Raw genomic sequence first — 16,836 nt, 5'->3', positions numbered from 1 at the left:
ACTTTGGCAACCTTCGTGATAAATTCCTGGTAAATATACCACGATGGGCTAACTAACCTGACCTCATGCTCATCTTATCATCCTCCACTGGTGCCCCGCCAGCGTAAACCGTTAGCACAGGCGGGTGCACCATTCCATTCATAAGACTACTGCACTAGCTGCAGTACTTAACTTTATTTTAATTGATAGGTACTGTATGTAGGTACGTCCCTAAACAACAATATTGCTCGCATATATACATATTTCTTTTTTATTTAATAAAAATATTACCAAATACATAAGTCTCCTAATTAAATATAAGAAACACAGCAACATTTTTTATGAACTTATTACTAACCATATGTCCATGATTACATTTAATGGTAGTAAGTAACTACTAATTTATTTTAAGTACCGTAGAAATCCCCGCTGGCGGTGGTCACTCTCGATGGTTTATTTATAATCTGTAATAATCTAATATGGCCGCATTCCAAACTGATAGTGTTGCGCAATTAATTATAACACTGTCCCTAAGCGGCTGTTGATGTAAGAAAGAAAGCGTGTCCTTATGCAGAGCTTAGCGCATGCGCTGAATCGTAAGGCCAAACTCGTACACGACCGGAATGTAGAGCATTTATTGTAGGTCGCGGATGACTCAGGCAAGACTAAACGGTGCTATTTATTTAGTTTCCAAACTATAAATAAAGTATTGTAGATTTCCCAACAAGAAAGGACCATATATTAAGACTTCGTCTGTCTAACAGCACGATCTTTCGACAACCGTAATGCTTTGATTCGAAGTTCGAAATAATTTTATTACAGTAGGCCAAATCAGAATAAATTCCAAATTAAATATATCTATAATATATTCTTTGTATGGATCTGTAGTCCAATAACTCGAAATTACGAAATATTCTTAACATCTAACTTTTAATAACTTAAGTGGAGTACCTACATAAAAATAGTATTTTATACCTATCGTTTGTTTCAGTTTATTATAATTTATACGACATCGACAGTGATATCAATTTATCTTAATGTATTGTAATATTTTTTTATACCACAGACTATTTATATAACTACGTTTTCTAAACTACTACATTTCTAATGTATAAAAATAAAATAATTAAAGTAGTAGTAGTAGTAACAATGCAAACAAAATGTTATTTGTATTGTAAATCCTCGAGATTAGTGTACATATTTGTTGTGCTCTGGACTTTTATCCAGAGCCGTAAAACATAATAATAAAAAAAATGTCATTAGTTAGATATGTCAAACTTGTCACTTATGCCTGTCACGGTTGTCAAATTGCTATGCTAAATAATTTTTGTTTGTTGTTAAATATTGTAATTTGTATTACAATGAAAAGTGTGTGAATAATGACAATATAAATCTACACCGAGAACTTATAAAATCACTAAATTTTGTCCATTACATAATAATAATATAAATAGCAAGATTTCAATCAAAATTCTATTTTGACAATTCTAAACCACATTGTAATATTTGCGTGGTTATTTTGGTTCAATAGACACAATTCGTGTTATTTTTTTGACTAGTTAACAAAGTATGTAACCGATTTACTCGTGTCTGAGATTATACGTTTATTTACTAGTGTATTAATAATTTGTCACGGTGTTTTCTTACAAAAGCGAAATGTCCATGCCACATAGCAGCTCGAGTACTACGAGCTCTAGTACAAAACGCAAGGAAATATACAAGTAAGCTTTTTATGTTAATAGTTTTTTTTTATCTAGTTTTATTTTGGGATTTTTGTTTTCAAACTTGTCAACCCCATTATTACAAACTATATATATATATATATATATATATATTTATTCAAATTCAAATTCAAAATGTCTTTATTCATGTAGGTCTATTACAGACTCTTATGATATGTCAAATCTACCGTCAGTTCGGAATGATATCGAGATGAGAAGAACTGACAAGAAACTCAGGTCGTAATTTTTTTTCAAATAATAGTGGAACATGTTTACGATAAATACAGTTATTAAAAAAAAAATTCAAATTTGGGAGAATAGAATGACCACCAGCATATGCTATCGCAAAGAACAAAAAAATTAATCAGTGTTCACAACCTGAACAGACCAGTCCCCACAAGCAGCACCCGTTCACGAGTATGACGTATGAGCCAGCCATCATTGTACTCAACCATATTTGAGGGAGCACATCGACCCGGCCCACCACGCCGCCACAAGTTTGAACTTTATAGCGAGCATGACTGTTTCAAGTTACTCCACTACATCATTTATATTATTTACAGTATAGGCTGTACCGATTACTGTTTTCACCCATTACAATATTAAATTTACAATTTGTCAATACTAAATTTATAATAAGTTTCTTTATTGTTATTACATTATCCATGTCAATTGGGAAAAATTATATGCCTCATAACAAAAGTTAAAATTGTAATTAAGTCCACACATTGTAGTCATTTAAGTAGTCGTTTATTTTATAAAAAGCTTTAGAGCAAAGTGTTTTTTTTACATGTATCTTAAATTTGCCTTCACTTAAATTTAAAACACTATCTGGCAATTTATTATAAAAACGTATACAATGTCCCATGAAAGATGTACTTACTTTTTTAGACGATAACTAGGCATATTTAATTTATTTTTATTCCTTGTATTAAAAGCGTGTAAGTGACTATTTTTTGGAAATAAATTTAAGTTTTTGCGTACATACATAATATTTTCATATATATATTGAGAGGGAACAGTAAGAATACCTGTTTCTTTAAAGCGTTCTCTAAGAGATTCGCGACACGGTAAATTATATATTGAAAATTGCTCTTTTTTGTAATATAAAAATTGATTCTACATCAGATCTTCCCCACAATATAATACCATACGACATTATACTATGGAAGTAACTAAAATACACTAGTTTCGCTGTTGCAGTATCAGTCAACTGTCTAATTTTTCTGATAGCAAAAGCAGCCGATTAGTCTTTTGGCTAGTGTGAATATATGTGGACCCCACTGCAATTTATTATCTATTACAATACCAAGAAACGAAGTCTCATCAACAAAGTCCAAAACATGATGATTCATACTAACAGTTGTCGTTACTTGTTTTACATTTGGTAAAGAGAATTTAACACATTTTGTTTTCATTGAATTAAGCGCTAGATTATTTGATGTAAACCAGTTTAGAACATCCTCAAGAGCAATATTTATATTATTAAAATCCTTTGTATTTCTTTTCACTTTGAAAATAAGTGAAGTCTCATCAGCAAACAATACACTGTCAAGTATGTTTTGAAACTGGTATGGTAAGTCATTTATGTAAACAAGAAAAAGAAATGGCCCGAGGACAGAACCCTGGGGTACACCCATTTTTATATATGACCCCTTGGGCTTGCTTCCTTTAATGTCTACCACTTGAATTCTATCGCGCAAATATGATCCAATGAGTTCTGAGGATTTTTCTCTAATTCCATAATGCTCTAGTTTGCGTAATAATATCCTATGGTCAACGCAATCAAACGCTTTAGAGAGATCACAGAAGACACCAATGTGTGTCCTGTGAATCTTCCCAGGCACCGAAAATACTTTGTATTAAGTTAATGCCTGCATCAGTAGTAGACCGTCCAATCATAAATACAAATTGCTGTTTATGAAATAAATCATGTGTATTAAAATGAGCTAACATTTGTGTAAGTAGTATCTTTTCAAAAATCTTACTAAATACTGGTAAAATTGAGATAGGTCTAAAATTTGATATATTGTCTTTGTCACCAGATTTAAATAGCGGTATTATTTTACTCACTTTCATTAGATCTGGAAAAATACCTTGATCAATGCTCATATTAAATATTTCAGTTAAATGTGAAGCAACTTCACTTATTACAGTTTTCATGACTCTAACTGACATACCCCAGATATCCTCAGTACCTTTTAGATTGAGAGCGTTGAACGTTTTTATCACACAGGAGCAACTGATATGATGAAAAGTAAAGTCATGAACGCAAGGATTTATGGTATTTTTAATAATGTTTCAGCTAAACTAGGTGACGAGTTTAAATTTTCCGTAGCTTTGAGAGGTATTGATGAAAAGAAATTATCAAAAGTTTGAGCAACTAGTTCATTATTATTAATAATAACGCCATTTTCTGCTTTTAACTCATATTCTGACTGGCGCGACTTAATGTTACCTGTTTCTGTATTTATTATATTCCAGGTAGTTTTTATTTTATTTTTAGAAAACTTAATTTTATTCTTTAAATAAAGTGCCTTGGCGGCCTTACATACTTTTTTGAATAACTTTGAATAATTTTTGACATATTCATAGAATATAGGATCACGCAAATATGATCTAATATCATATAATTGATACATATTTTCCCTACTTATATTGATACCTAATGTTGACCATTCAGCGTACTTAGAATTATTGACTTTAAGTTTCTTTCCTGTAAAATTTTTATCAAAATGATTTTTTATTATATTGAAAAAACGATTATATGATATATTTGGATCAATATTATCAAACATCAAAAACGGTAAACTTCCATTTAATCTGTTTTTAAAATTCTGTAATTTAAATGCTGTTGTTGGTCTGTAGAACTTATACATAATCTCGTTTTTTTCATTACATGCGAATGTTACTATTTGTCCACAATGGTCTGACGGCAATCTATTTATAATCGATTTATTTAAAATACTAAAATTACAATATATATTATCAATACATGTTGCCGTAGTGGATGTAATCCTAGTAGGTTCAAAGAAAATATGATCCAGATCAAAACTTTTAAAAGGTTTCTAATTTTATTACTTATAGGACTATCAACAAGAAGATCTATATTGAAATCCCCACATACCAAAATAAATTTGTTACTTTTGAATGCTAACTTCAGTACATCTTCCATGGTAGACTCAAATTTTTCATAGTCTGAGTTAGGAGGCCTATACACACATATAATTATGTGTTTCTCTAGTTCTACACATGATAATTCTATAATGCATTCATTTGAAAGTGCTACAATATCTTTACGTTCTTTCCCTTTAATGTTATTTTTTAATAAAATAATTGAACCACCTCTAATTGAAATTTGCCAGTAAATGTACTCAATATTTCATAATTTGGTAACTGAAATACCATATTGGACTGTTTTAACCAATGTTCTGTGAGGCATACAATGTCAATATTAAATTTACTTATAAATAATTCTATCTCTAATTCTTTGCCAAGAAAGCCTTGAATATTTTGATGTACTATATTTAGTTGTGATGGCTTTCTCTTTGTCTGTAACTTAAGTTTAAAGATTCTTGCACAGAAACATTAGTAAAACTACTAAAAACTGTGCAGTCAGAATAAGTACCCGTTATACTACTTATAACAGGATTGTGTATATTATAAGCTAACAAAGTAGCTATATGTCTTTTATCAAAATGTGACAAATACAAAGTATTTTTAGTCAATGTAAATTTTTTTACAAATTTATTTGTATCAAAACAATGAATGTTGTCATTATAACAGCTCATGTTATATATATGAGTGTTAAGTTTAAAGATATAATTATTTCTATTCTTTGATAATGATTTTGAGTATGGAAATGTACAAATTACAAATTTTTTAATTCTCATATTTGAGACAGATTCAAATAAGTTCATCAAATCATTTTGAGTGATACCTAAACTATTTCCAATGAATAACACAATAGTTGTGTATTCAGTATAAAATTATTATCTATTTATATTTTTTAACATTCTATCAACTATATAATTAAATGGGGCATCCGGCATACAATTGTTTTGGATATGTTCACTCAAACAGTTATTCATGAGCGATCCTAGATTTATTCCTATACTATCTGAATATATTACAGTGTTATTCTTACATGTGTGGTGACTACTAACAACATTGGGTAGTATATTTGTTTGTTCCGGAGTGACAATGGATGTTGATGAAGGTGATGTGTAATTGCCCGACATAGTGTTGCAGTCTGCATGTTGCTGTGACAGTTGTTCTAAACATCATCCAACTGATGTTCCACTTTCACTTTTTGAGTTAAATTCAAAAAATTCCTTCATCACAACATTATGTTTCGATATTTGAAACTGAGCATGTGAGTACTTGTCACTAATAGCATCCAATATATTTCCAGTTCTTTTATATGCAATAATAACCTGTGTATTTGTATCAAACTGTAATTTATGGGTCCAGAACTGATTTTCATAATATTCTAATTGTTTTTCAAAATTAAATTCTTTTTCTTTTACTAATTTTGATAAGGCAGTTTGATTAAGTTTGAAAGATTTTCTTAATCTTTTAATTTGTCTGCTTATTTTTCTATAGTTCTTACTATTGTAATTAGTTAGATGGGTGCTTTACTCGTTCTGTTGTACAAAAGGCTTCTGTGTGTCGGAGATGGAGTGGACAGGGTCAGGCTCATCACATACACTTTGTTCGATCAACTCGGCATATAATGTCATAGTCTTTTCTGTTTCTTGGTCTCCCATTTTTGTGGTCAATGTGTTAATTTTATTATATGCTTCTGACAATTCACATTCTAATTCATGAATGCGGTTGAGTGCACAGTCATGAGCATTCCGGCACTGGTCAAAGGAGTCGACAAGAAACTGCAGTTGATCCCGTTCTTTTTGTACATTTTGATATTTACAGTCTAATTCAGCCAAGTTTTGCTTTAATATAGTATTTTTATGTACTATATTTGATATTTCTACCTCCCCCTCATCCCGTTCCTGAATTAATTTGTCACATAGTTCCTTCTTGTCTTTTAACTCTGTAAAGCCTTCTTCAATTTCACATCCAAGTCCTTTTGCTAGTGACCATTTTTATATAAACATAGTAAAGATAAAATAGATGAGTATTGAAAATATACAATTTAGTAAGGCTGATAGGGTCTGTTAATATATAAGATTACTATGACAATTTAATAAATTATAAAACAATTTTGTAGTTGTGTATTATTTTATATTTATGTATTAATTATTAATTAAGAAAATATACTAGAAATTGTCAGGGAGTACAGTAAAGACAAAATAAACGAATCGTTAGTACTATTATGTAGGTAGTTAGGAGTGTATTTTGTAAGTCGCAATTATTGTTAAATATTTCTAATATTACTTTAGGAATAAAATGAGTAAAAAATGGTAAATCTAGATACTTATTTTTCTATAAATAAAACAACATTCAAAGAATTTGTATATAACAAACGATCTATAGCATGTGATGAATTGTGACAATCTAATTATTTAGATTAGCAAGAAAGTATTTATATTAAATTTTTTTGATTAAATAATTACTCAATCAAAGGTAAACATATAAATAAAAACAATACTTCCCCGTGGTTATCCAAAGTTTATCCAAAGTTTTTCGAATTTTTTTGCCGTTGACCCCGTTTGACAAGATGTCGAACGGGCAAGATTTACAAATTAAATCTTGATGAAGTCTTTAACAAACACTGGTACTAATTAATTATCACTTATTATATTAAATTTTATTAAAATACACGATATTTATTAGTAAAATTAAATTAAAATATAAATAATGTATGAGCTGTTTGTTTTGACAGCCGGCCGTCAACCATCCATCGTCGATATCATATCATCATATATATATATATATATATATAAACAATCAAATAATTAACAACTGCGAAAGCTAATAGTTCGTAAGTTACAATTGGATGTGACCATGCTTTGTAATATTTACTTAATTATATGAGGGTATTTAAAATGAACATGAAAATCAATGTTTTGTTCTCTGTACTATCTTCCAAACTGAGCTTACGACCTTTTTGTATTGTTGTGGACTGTGGTTGAACTGTGTATTGTCCATATTTATAACTAGCTGTGCCTGCGGTTTCACCAATGTATGAGTTATATTACTGCAAAGTTTCATCAAAATCCATACAGTAGTTTTTGCGTGAAATCCATCCATTCTCACAAACTTTGCATTTATAATATTAATAATATAGTGTAATTGTGTGCAATTGGTAATAATGAAATAAATCAATTATTTATCTAGAAATATAAATACAACAACAAAAAGTATATGTTAACATGTTAACTGGAGAATTCCTTTTTCAATTGCGCAGCATAAAATGGGCACTGTCTCTCACTAGGATGTGACAGTACGTCAGCACAATATAATTTAATATATATATTTTTTATATGAAATATTCCACCCCATCAAAGTTCCAGGGCACAGCTGAAATTTAAATATGTAGGTGTAGATATGTCCTACACGTACACAAAAGTTTGACGTTTGACATATTTATATGTCTCGGTTAACAGGTTAATCGTCCCATTGAGTATTAGACTCAACTTTTACATATTGTACGTAATTCACATATTATTGTAGATACCAAGCACCATGGCCGCTGTATTCCATGAACTGGTCGGTGCGGCCAGACAAGAGATTCCGGTTGGCTCTCGGCAGCTTTGTTGAGGAATACAACAACAAGGTAGATATTATGGATTAAAACACATTTATATTTTAGAAACATGTTTTTTAATATGAATGCTTGTATTGAGGCTTACATGGAATGATTATATTTGAGTACCCTACATATTTGACTTTATTGATAAAAAGTTATATTGAGGGTGACAATAAAAGACACACACAATTATTGTTATACTATTATTTCAATAATACAGTAAGTCCATGCAATATACATTGTTAATGTATAAGTATGTGTTTGAAATGTATGACTTATGTATATTTGTATGTGTACAATATTAAAATAAAATTGTAACTGGCAGCCTACAAATATGTAAGTGTACACAAACATATAAATCTACAAATATATAAGCCATGCAGCCATAATAGAAAAAAAATAAAAAAAGAACAAATGATATTAACAGATGTTATAGAGACATTACATTTTTATTTAATAAAAATCATTTTAAGTCTAATACTATACTAAAATTCTTGTCCAGACTTAAACAGTATGTGTATATATGTATATATGGTATGGTATGGATGTACATAGATTCTACATGATTACAGTAATACAGATTAAGTATATTAATTTTTTATGTTTAATTTTGACATTATAATTATAAAATTTTAAATTATGCATATATATTAAATCTGCAGGTGCAAATAATATCGCTAGATGAGGAAACGAGTGAGTTCAGTGCTAAAAGCACATTTGATCACCCCTATCCCACCACTAAAATCATGTGGATACCGGACAGCAAGGGGGTGTATCCTGACCTACTTGCTACCAGTGGTGAGTATCTAAGTTATTTATTTCGAACAACACCCTTTTTACAATGTGACTGTATATCTGAATTCCAATGTGAAATTATCACATAATATTAAGTGATATTTTAATTTATCTATACATATAAATAAAATTGGAGTGTCTGTTTGTAATAACCGTTTTTTACTACATGCATATGCATGTACATATGGTACATACACCAAAATAATATCTTTTACAATTTTTGTAATGGCTAATCTCTGAAAGGTCAAAATCCCAGCACTAAGCTCAAGGCTTGTGACGCAGGAATCAGAAATCTTTAATTACAGAAACATTAACTTAAAACAGGATTTTTTTTTCATAATACTTTGTTTTTGTGCATATATAAATATTTATAATTAAAGAACTACATAAATGCACTACTCAAAACGTGGTCTTATCGCTTAAAGTAATCTTTTACAGACACCCTTTTATATATGTAAATAAAAAAAAGGTATATTTTACACGAAGGTCCCAGATAGTATTTAGTGTTATTGATATTTTTTCATTTTTACACATTTATTATATTCCTATATTCATATATCTCTAAATAAAATTACAGTATCTTGGTATTTATAAAGTTCTGGTACTCTAACTGTAATTCCTACTTTCCAAGTTCCTTTATTATTTATTTATTTCACATTATTTCGTTCAGTTTATAAAAAAATATAAGTACATTATTCACCCTCAAGGACATAGCTGAAAATCAGTGTTTTGCTCCTTGAGTGATTCTCCACACTGAGCTATGTACCAGTTTTGTATCTCTGTAGCACGCACATGCAGGTTTACCCTTATTGAATTGTTATATTATAACTACTTGTCATGTGATATTATAATTAAGCTTATATGTGTGTACTAAGATACAAATAAAAACTATTATCTATCTATCTGATTTCCAGGCGACTACCTCCGCATCTGGCGTGCTGGTGAACCATACACACTCTTCGAATGTGTACTCAACAATAACAAGAACTCAGACTTCTGTGCGCCGCTCACCTCCTTCGACTGGAACGAGGTGGACCCCAATCTCATCGGGACGAGCAGCATCGACACCACCTGCACCATCTGGGGCCTGGAGACGGGACAGGTGCTGGGGAGAGTTAACGAGGTGTCCGGACATGTGAAGACCCAATTGATCGCACATGACAAGGTATAGTAATTTTTTTAAACAAGCTTGCGGGTTATCTGATGGTAAGTGATTACCGCCACCCATGAGCACCCGCAACACCAGGGGAATTACAAGTGCGTTGCTGACTTTTAAAGAATAACTTTGAATATTAATAAATCTCAGGACAATTCACACAGCACCATCTAGATCCAACTTAAGCTAACTAAAATTTGTGTTATGGTAGACAACTGATTCAAATACATAGTTTTTTTTTTTGTAAATACATACAATATCTATGTATTTGTATCAGTTATCAACAGTAACACAAGCTTTAGCTGGCTTAACTTGGGTCTAGATGGCGCTGTGTTAATTGTCCTGAGATTATTATTATTAAACTTAACCTAACTATGAACTACATACTTCTTTCAGTGTGCAATGAATGAATTTTATTACTATTGTGTTGTTATATTATGTTTGTTTGTTTGTTTGGCGTACAGGAGGTGTACGATATCGCATTCAGCCGCGCTGGCGGCGGGCGAGACATGTTCGCGTCTGTGGGCGCGGATGGGTCCGTGCGCATGTTCGACTTGAGACACCTCGAGCACTCCACCATCATATACGAGGTACCTACTTCACATTTATACATATAAACCAAATTGGAGTGTCTGTTTATAATATTCAAATAACCATTGTTTACTACATGCATATGAATATAAATACGGTGCATGCACCAAAATAACATTTTTTGCAATTTTTGTCTGTCTGTCTGTTTGTTCTGACATCTGAATGACAGGAAGGTTGTAATAAGGAGTAACTTAAGCAACTTTTATTTTATAAAAATAAAGTTAAATTCCAAACGGACGAAGTCTGAAACTCAATATATAACACGACACAGTCCATTCAAATCAAAAATAATGTATTCTATAATGTATATGTACAAGGTTGAAGGAAGTGATGTGCAGGGCCACACATAAGGGAGTAGTTTTAGCGCCTGGTGGCTCTTGCCGTATGATGTTTGCTGGCAAAAAGCGAGCAGGTGTTGTATTGGTTGTGTACGGGTACATGCCATGCACATCACAGGCCCTTCTGTATATTCGAGTTAACGAGTGCAAGTGTCTTTCTGTTATTTCGGTGGTATTCTTAGCCCTTATAAGGGGCTGTTCAAGTATTACGTGAGCAGGTTTATTACAATTATCCCTCCCCCCTCCCCCTATCCCCCTTGTCAGCAAAGCTCTTACCCCCTCCCCCATGCTTACGTAAACATGTTTCAATTAATGTATTGTTTTTTTAGCACAGACAATGTGAGGGTTGCCATTTTCGTAAAAAAGTAAATAACTACCTATGAATCATCATCTAGACTCCTCCACCCCCATGTCATCAAAAATAAGAAAGTAATGACCCCCCACCCCCCATTGTGCTTACATAATACTTGGACAGCCCCCAAGCTAGTGCTAATATCAAATTTCTTCCTGTAGGACAGGACCTCTGTCCTGTGAGCAACCTTTTTCATCAACGGGCCAATTTAAAGTTTAATCATTTAAGCAAACCCCATATAATGTAGCACTTATTAATAAGTAAATTTAATTAATAAATAATAATTTAATTAATAACAAATCATTTACAAAATTATTAATAAGTGCAATATAAAAACTCGTACAGACATTGCGCGTTATATTGCATGTGTGAAGAAGCCGCCGTATGTACCATTGTGTATATATTCTGTGTATATACCATTTTATTATAATTAATTTTATAACAATAAATAATTAATAGGTATTAATAAATATATGTTTGTCGTATCAAAATATTTTTTTTTACTATTGCACTAAAATAAAGACTAACTGCAATTTTTATAAAACAAATTACCTTTTTATTGTGTGGTGTGAAAAAAATATTCGTTTGTAGCTTAATACTGTAAAATTTGTATGGAAACAAAAATGTATTTTTATGGTGTATAATACAGCGACAGTAATGGCAACACAGTATATGTACGTAAATATCAAAATTCTATTGTGGAAACGTCATTTAAAGCATTAAAGGCCATTCGCTCCATTTATGGTATGGGTTCCAGGGAGTCATTGCGAGATTGTTTTAAGGAATCAAATATCCTCACCGTTGCTTCTCAATACATTTATGAAAATATCATCTATGCCAGAAGGAATATAGACAGTTAGTGATTGCAAATAAAAGAGACAATAACAAACTGATTTTACCTAAATGTCGTTTGGCTAAAGTTAGTGTTATAAATCTGCCACAAAAAAATTTAAATGTCAAATAAAACAGTTCCTTGGCAAAAAAGCTTACTATAAAATTGAAGAATTCGTTAACGATAATAATGTTTTTATAGAAAAACTTTAAATCTATAGCACTGACAATATTATCTGATTACATTAATAATGAGTGTGTAGCGACTTCTATGTTGATTATCACATGCCTCTTACTTGTTATACTGTAATTATTTATATAAAAAAAACATCTATTAAAAAGAGCAACACACAAGTTTCTTGCTCATTCTTCTTGTGATGAATCTGCATTCCGAATGAGTGGTAGAATCAAAATATGACTATTCAAAAGTGCTTGTAATGAGTTTATTTGAATAAATAATATTTCTATTTCTATAAAACTAATATGTTAAAATAAAAGTTTCCGATTAAACAAATCGGTATCGCAGGTACACCACTACTCCGCTATTGGTGGTAATATTATTTGATAAATTGACATTTACATCTGTCAATTTAGTCTCCGAGATTAAATACAGACTATAGTGAGTAAGTTTTCGCTCAATAAACAACTGTAGTCTCGTGCCGGCCATAAACGGATCGTGGCGCGTAAGAGGGGATATTCCGCATGTGAACGCCGCAGAGTTAACACGTGAAGTTGTGACTAATGAGCCTATTGAAACTGGGAACAATGATTTAGTCCCTTTTTGTACCGCTTGGCGTCGCTCTCTTCACTGTTTGCCATATTAAGTGAAACGTATCAATCATACAACTTTGTTTTTTATTAGGTCACCAACAAACATTACAATCTATTTATTATTTATTTAATCTTTTACACACAAAATTGTATACATAGCGGACTCAATGCCTGATGGCATTCTCTACCAGTCAACCGACGCGTTGATCAGAGATAGTATAGCGGTGCAATTTTACAAGTATTAAATAGATTAATACAGAAAAAAAAATATATATAGGTATAATATTATACTAAGCGCAATCTAAATTATAGGTAACTAAGACATTTACGTGACAAATTTGTGCTTAAAATTAACAATTAACAAAACAAAAACTACTTAAAATTCTACCTATAAAAAACCTGTACTGATTCAACTAGAACTTATAATAGTATTGAGACATCTGCAAAATTTGCAATAACTATTACTAAATATATCAATATCTAATCCAAACTAACACAAAATTATAGCAAACCTACCAAATTATCAATTGAGCCGATGTTATGGAGATAACAACTAATATACTAGGAAATATAAAATTACTTAAATAACAAATATGATAAATTTATTATTACAAAAACTAAGGGACTTCTGTAATGTTAGTATTATTGGGAAGTTTCAGAAATGATACGTCGATGCAGCAGTACATTTATTTTATTCCTTTTTCAAATTACACTCCACATAAATTGCTTGCATGAAGGCCTCGGTGGTCTAGTGGTTTAGCACACCGCTTTACTAGCCGATGGTGGGTTCGATTCCTCGCACGGTACAAACATTTGTATTCATGAGTATGATTGTTTGTATCGGTCCGGGTGTTTTCTATGTATAATATGTATTTATATCGTTTGCCCATAACACAAGCTCTGCTTAGCTTGGGACTAGATGGCGTTGTGTGACTTTACGTTGTGTCCTGAGATATTATTATTTCAAAAGTTGTTAATTTCTGTTATGTTAGAAAAATGAAAAAGAAACTATCTACATGAAAATTAATGTAAACTGAAATATTTATGAACAATTATATAAAAATCTATTATTCTCCTTAATATTATAACAATATTTTATTTGCTAATCTATACATCTATACATATAAATAAAATTGGAGTGTCTGTTTGTAATATTGAAATAACCGTTTTTACTACATGCATATGAATATAAATAAGGTACATACACCAAAATAACATTTTTTACAATTTTTGTCTATCTGTCTGTCTGTCTGTCTGTTTGGTTGTTCCGGTTAATCTCTGAAATGGCTGGACCGATTTTGACGGGACTTTTATTGGCAGATAGCTGATGTAATAAGGAGTAACTTAGACTACTTTCATTTTAGAAAAATAAAATTAAAATCCACTCGGACGAAGCCTCGGGAATATCTAGTATGGATAATTAGTAAGGTTTACAACAATGTTGGTATGATCCGTACATAATCTCATGAGGTGTGGCAATTTAATGGACAAATTGATACAATATCAGTTCAAAGAAACGATTACCCTTTTTAATACTTATACCTATAATAATAATAATCTATATTCACAAATATATATTACAATTTAATACATTTAGTCCTGGCTTTCGAAATAGATAAACATGTACCACGAAAGTCAGTTCCCCCTCATACATACTATAAACATTTTTAACAATGACGACCTCTGTGTCTAGCGATTTAGCACGCCGCTTTACGTCCGATTCCTCGCACGGCACAAACATTTGTATTCATGAGTATGATTGTTTGCATCGGTCTGGGTGTTTCCTATGTATAATATATGTATGTATGTACGAACAAAAATATCTATGTATTTGTATCAGTTATCTAGTACCCATTTCACAAGCTTTATGTAGCTTAACTTGGGTCTAGATGGCGCTGTGTGAATTGTCTTGAGATTAATATTACTATTAAAAAAATCTTATTAACTCGTTAAATATCTTTATATTTATATTGATTTCTTCAGATCTAAACATATAAAGTACCTAATTTGAGACTAAAAGTAATCAGTGTAACAAATATAAATAAAGACTCATGTTCAAAAATTAAATTGTCTATTCTTACAAAATAGAAGCACTATTTCGTAATAATAGACAATGTCATTTTGGGGTTGAATAAAATCTCACATCTCACCAGGGGGGGAGGTAGTTACAGAAAATTCAAAGAAACATCTCACGTAATTCATGGACGCCCCCTAATGGGTGAAAGACGGCCCTGTCTATATCCATACTTACATACTGTACTGAACGGCAGTGAAACTCTTTGTTACATCGTATTCCATATGTTCAGGATCCGCAGCACACGCCGCTGCTGCGGCTGGCGTGGAACAAGCAGGACCCGAACTACCTGGCGACGGTCGCCATGGACGCGTGCGAGGTCATCATCCTCGACGTGAGGGTGCCCTGCACGCCCGTCGCCAGGCTCAACAACCACCGCGCCTGCGTCAACGGCATAGCGTGGGCGCCCCACAGGTACCCCACTAACAGATACCATACTATCGGGCGGGGCGTATATTTAATATACCGGCCTACTGCTTCATTATACTTTAATTTTGCGCCAAAAAAATAATATTGTCATGATTTGCTATAAATACTTTTACTTTTTAATTTTACTGCCAATTTATTAATGGAATAAAATGTGTGTTGTGGCGATAATCGTAAGAAAGTTGATAGAGGGCGCCACTAAGTTATACCGTGGAGATAGAAACGCCATATTTTCCAAACTACTTCTCTAGAATTAATATCTGTGCCTGTGGTTAGTCTATGATGCCCCATGCCACATTGGTGGTGGGGCAATAGTGACTACCGGGGCAATAAAGAATACATTCGAGAGGACACTTAGGTCTTGATGGTCGAGTGCTGAACAACTAAATAGTACCATTTTGAGTTAATACCTTAGTATCGCACGACTTTTTTATTCCTCACAACTGCGTACTGTGTGCTAAAGTACAAGAAATACCTCTGGATAAAATCATCCATTAAAAAAATCTCTTCACCAGTTCCTGCCACATCTGCACAGCTGGAGACGACCACCAAGCACTGATATGGGACATCCAGCAAATGCCGCGTGCAATCGAGGACCCAATATTGGCTTACACCGCGGCCGAGGGCGAAGTCAACCAGATCCAGTGGGGGGCGACCCAGCCCGACTGGATCGCAATCTGCTACAACCGGCACACAGAGATACTACGCGTCTAAATTACATTCAACATTACTTATTTAAAACTCGCGTTTTGTACACGTTTTTAATATGGTTTGACGGGTTTTACCACAAATAATTTTATGGTAAATAGGTATTTACCTCTCGACTTTATAACTAGGTGGCACTAGCCGTGTATGACGGAAGGAATGTATTTTTTTTTTTATATGACAATGAAATGATACACCCGCCTGTGCTAACGGTTTATGCTGGCGGGGCACCAGTGAAGGATGATAAGATGAGTATGAGGTCAGGTGAGTTAGCCCATCGTGATAAATTCATCTGGAACTTATCACGATGGTTTATTAACAATCCCTTTCCCCCTCGGAGGGGTATTAAACTGAATTGATAATGGAATGATGGACCGCGTGCGAA

At 32.3% G+C, this 16,836-nt stretch overlaps 2 protein-coding genes across 2 annotated transcripts in view; one reads left to right on the top strand and one right to left on the bottom strand.

Moving 5' to 3' along the window:
- The window catches only part of LOC131849401 (ATPase family gene 2 protein homolog A-like), a 245,133-nt gene that overhangs the window by 222,547 nt on the left and 5,750 nt on the right, over positions 1-16,836 (bottom strand). The window lies entirely within an intron of this gene.
- On the top strand, positions 1,270-16,759 carry LOC131849406 (DDB1- and CUL4-associated factor 7). Its single transcript, XM_059199474.1, has 7 exons — positions 1,270-1,700; positions 8,337-8,439; positions 9,075-9,210; positions 10,122-10,372; positions 10,828-10,953; positions 15,553-15,734; positions 16,262-16,759. The coding sequence occupies exons 1-7, from the start codon at positions 1,636-1,638 to the stop codon at positions 16,458-16,460; spliced, it is 1,062 nt and encodes a 353-aa protein (XP_059055457.1). The 5' UTR covers positions 1,270-1,635; the 3' UTR covers positions 16,461-16,759.

The sequence above is a fragment of the Achroia grisella genome, unplaced genomic scaffold, assembly GCF_030625045.1.
Source record: "Achroia grisella isolate CSIRO2021 unplaced genomic scaffold, CSIRO_AGI_Agris_v1 utg642, whole genome shotgun sequence".
NCBI classification, from domain to species: Eukaryota; Metazoa; Arthropoda; class Insecta; order Lepidoptera; family Pyralidae; genus Achroia; species Achroia grisella.
This window is presented reverse-complemented; position numbering and strand designations above follow the sequence as displayed.

What these genes read in the sequence shown, in the direction of transcription:
- LOC131849406 (XM_059199474.1), top strand. Translation starts at nt 1,636, where the DNA reads ATGTCCATGCCACATAGCAGCTCGAGTACTACGAGCTCTAGTACAAAA. An exon ending in TGACCTACTTGCTACCAGTG is followed by an intron (nt 9,211 to 10,121) that starts GTGAGTATCTAA and finishes TCTGATTTCCAG; the next exon opens with GCGACTACCTCCGCATCTGG. An exon ending in AATTGATCGCACATGACAAG is followed by an intron (nt 10,373 to 10,827) that starts GTATAGTAATTT and finishes TTTGGCGTACAG; the next exon opens with GAGGTGTACGATATCGCATT.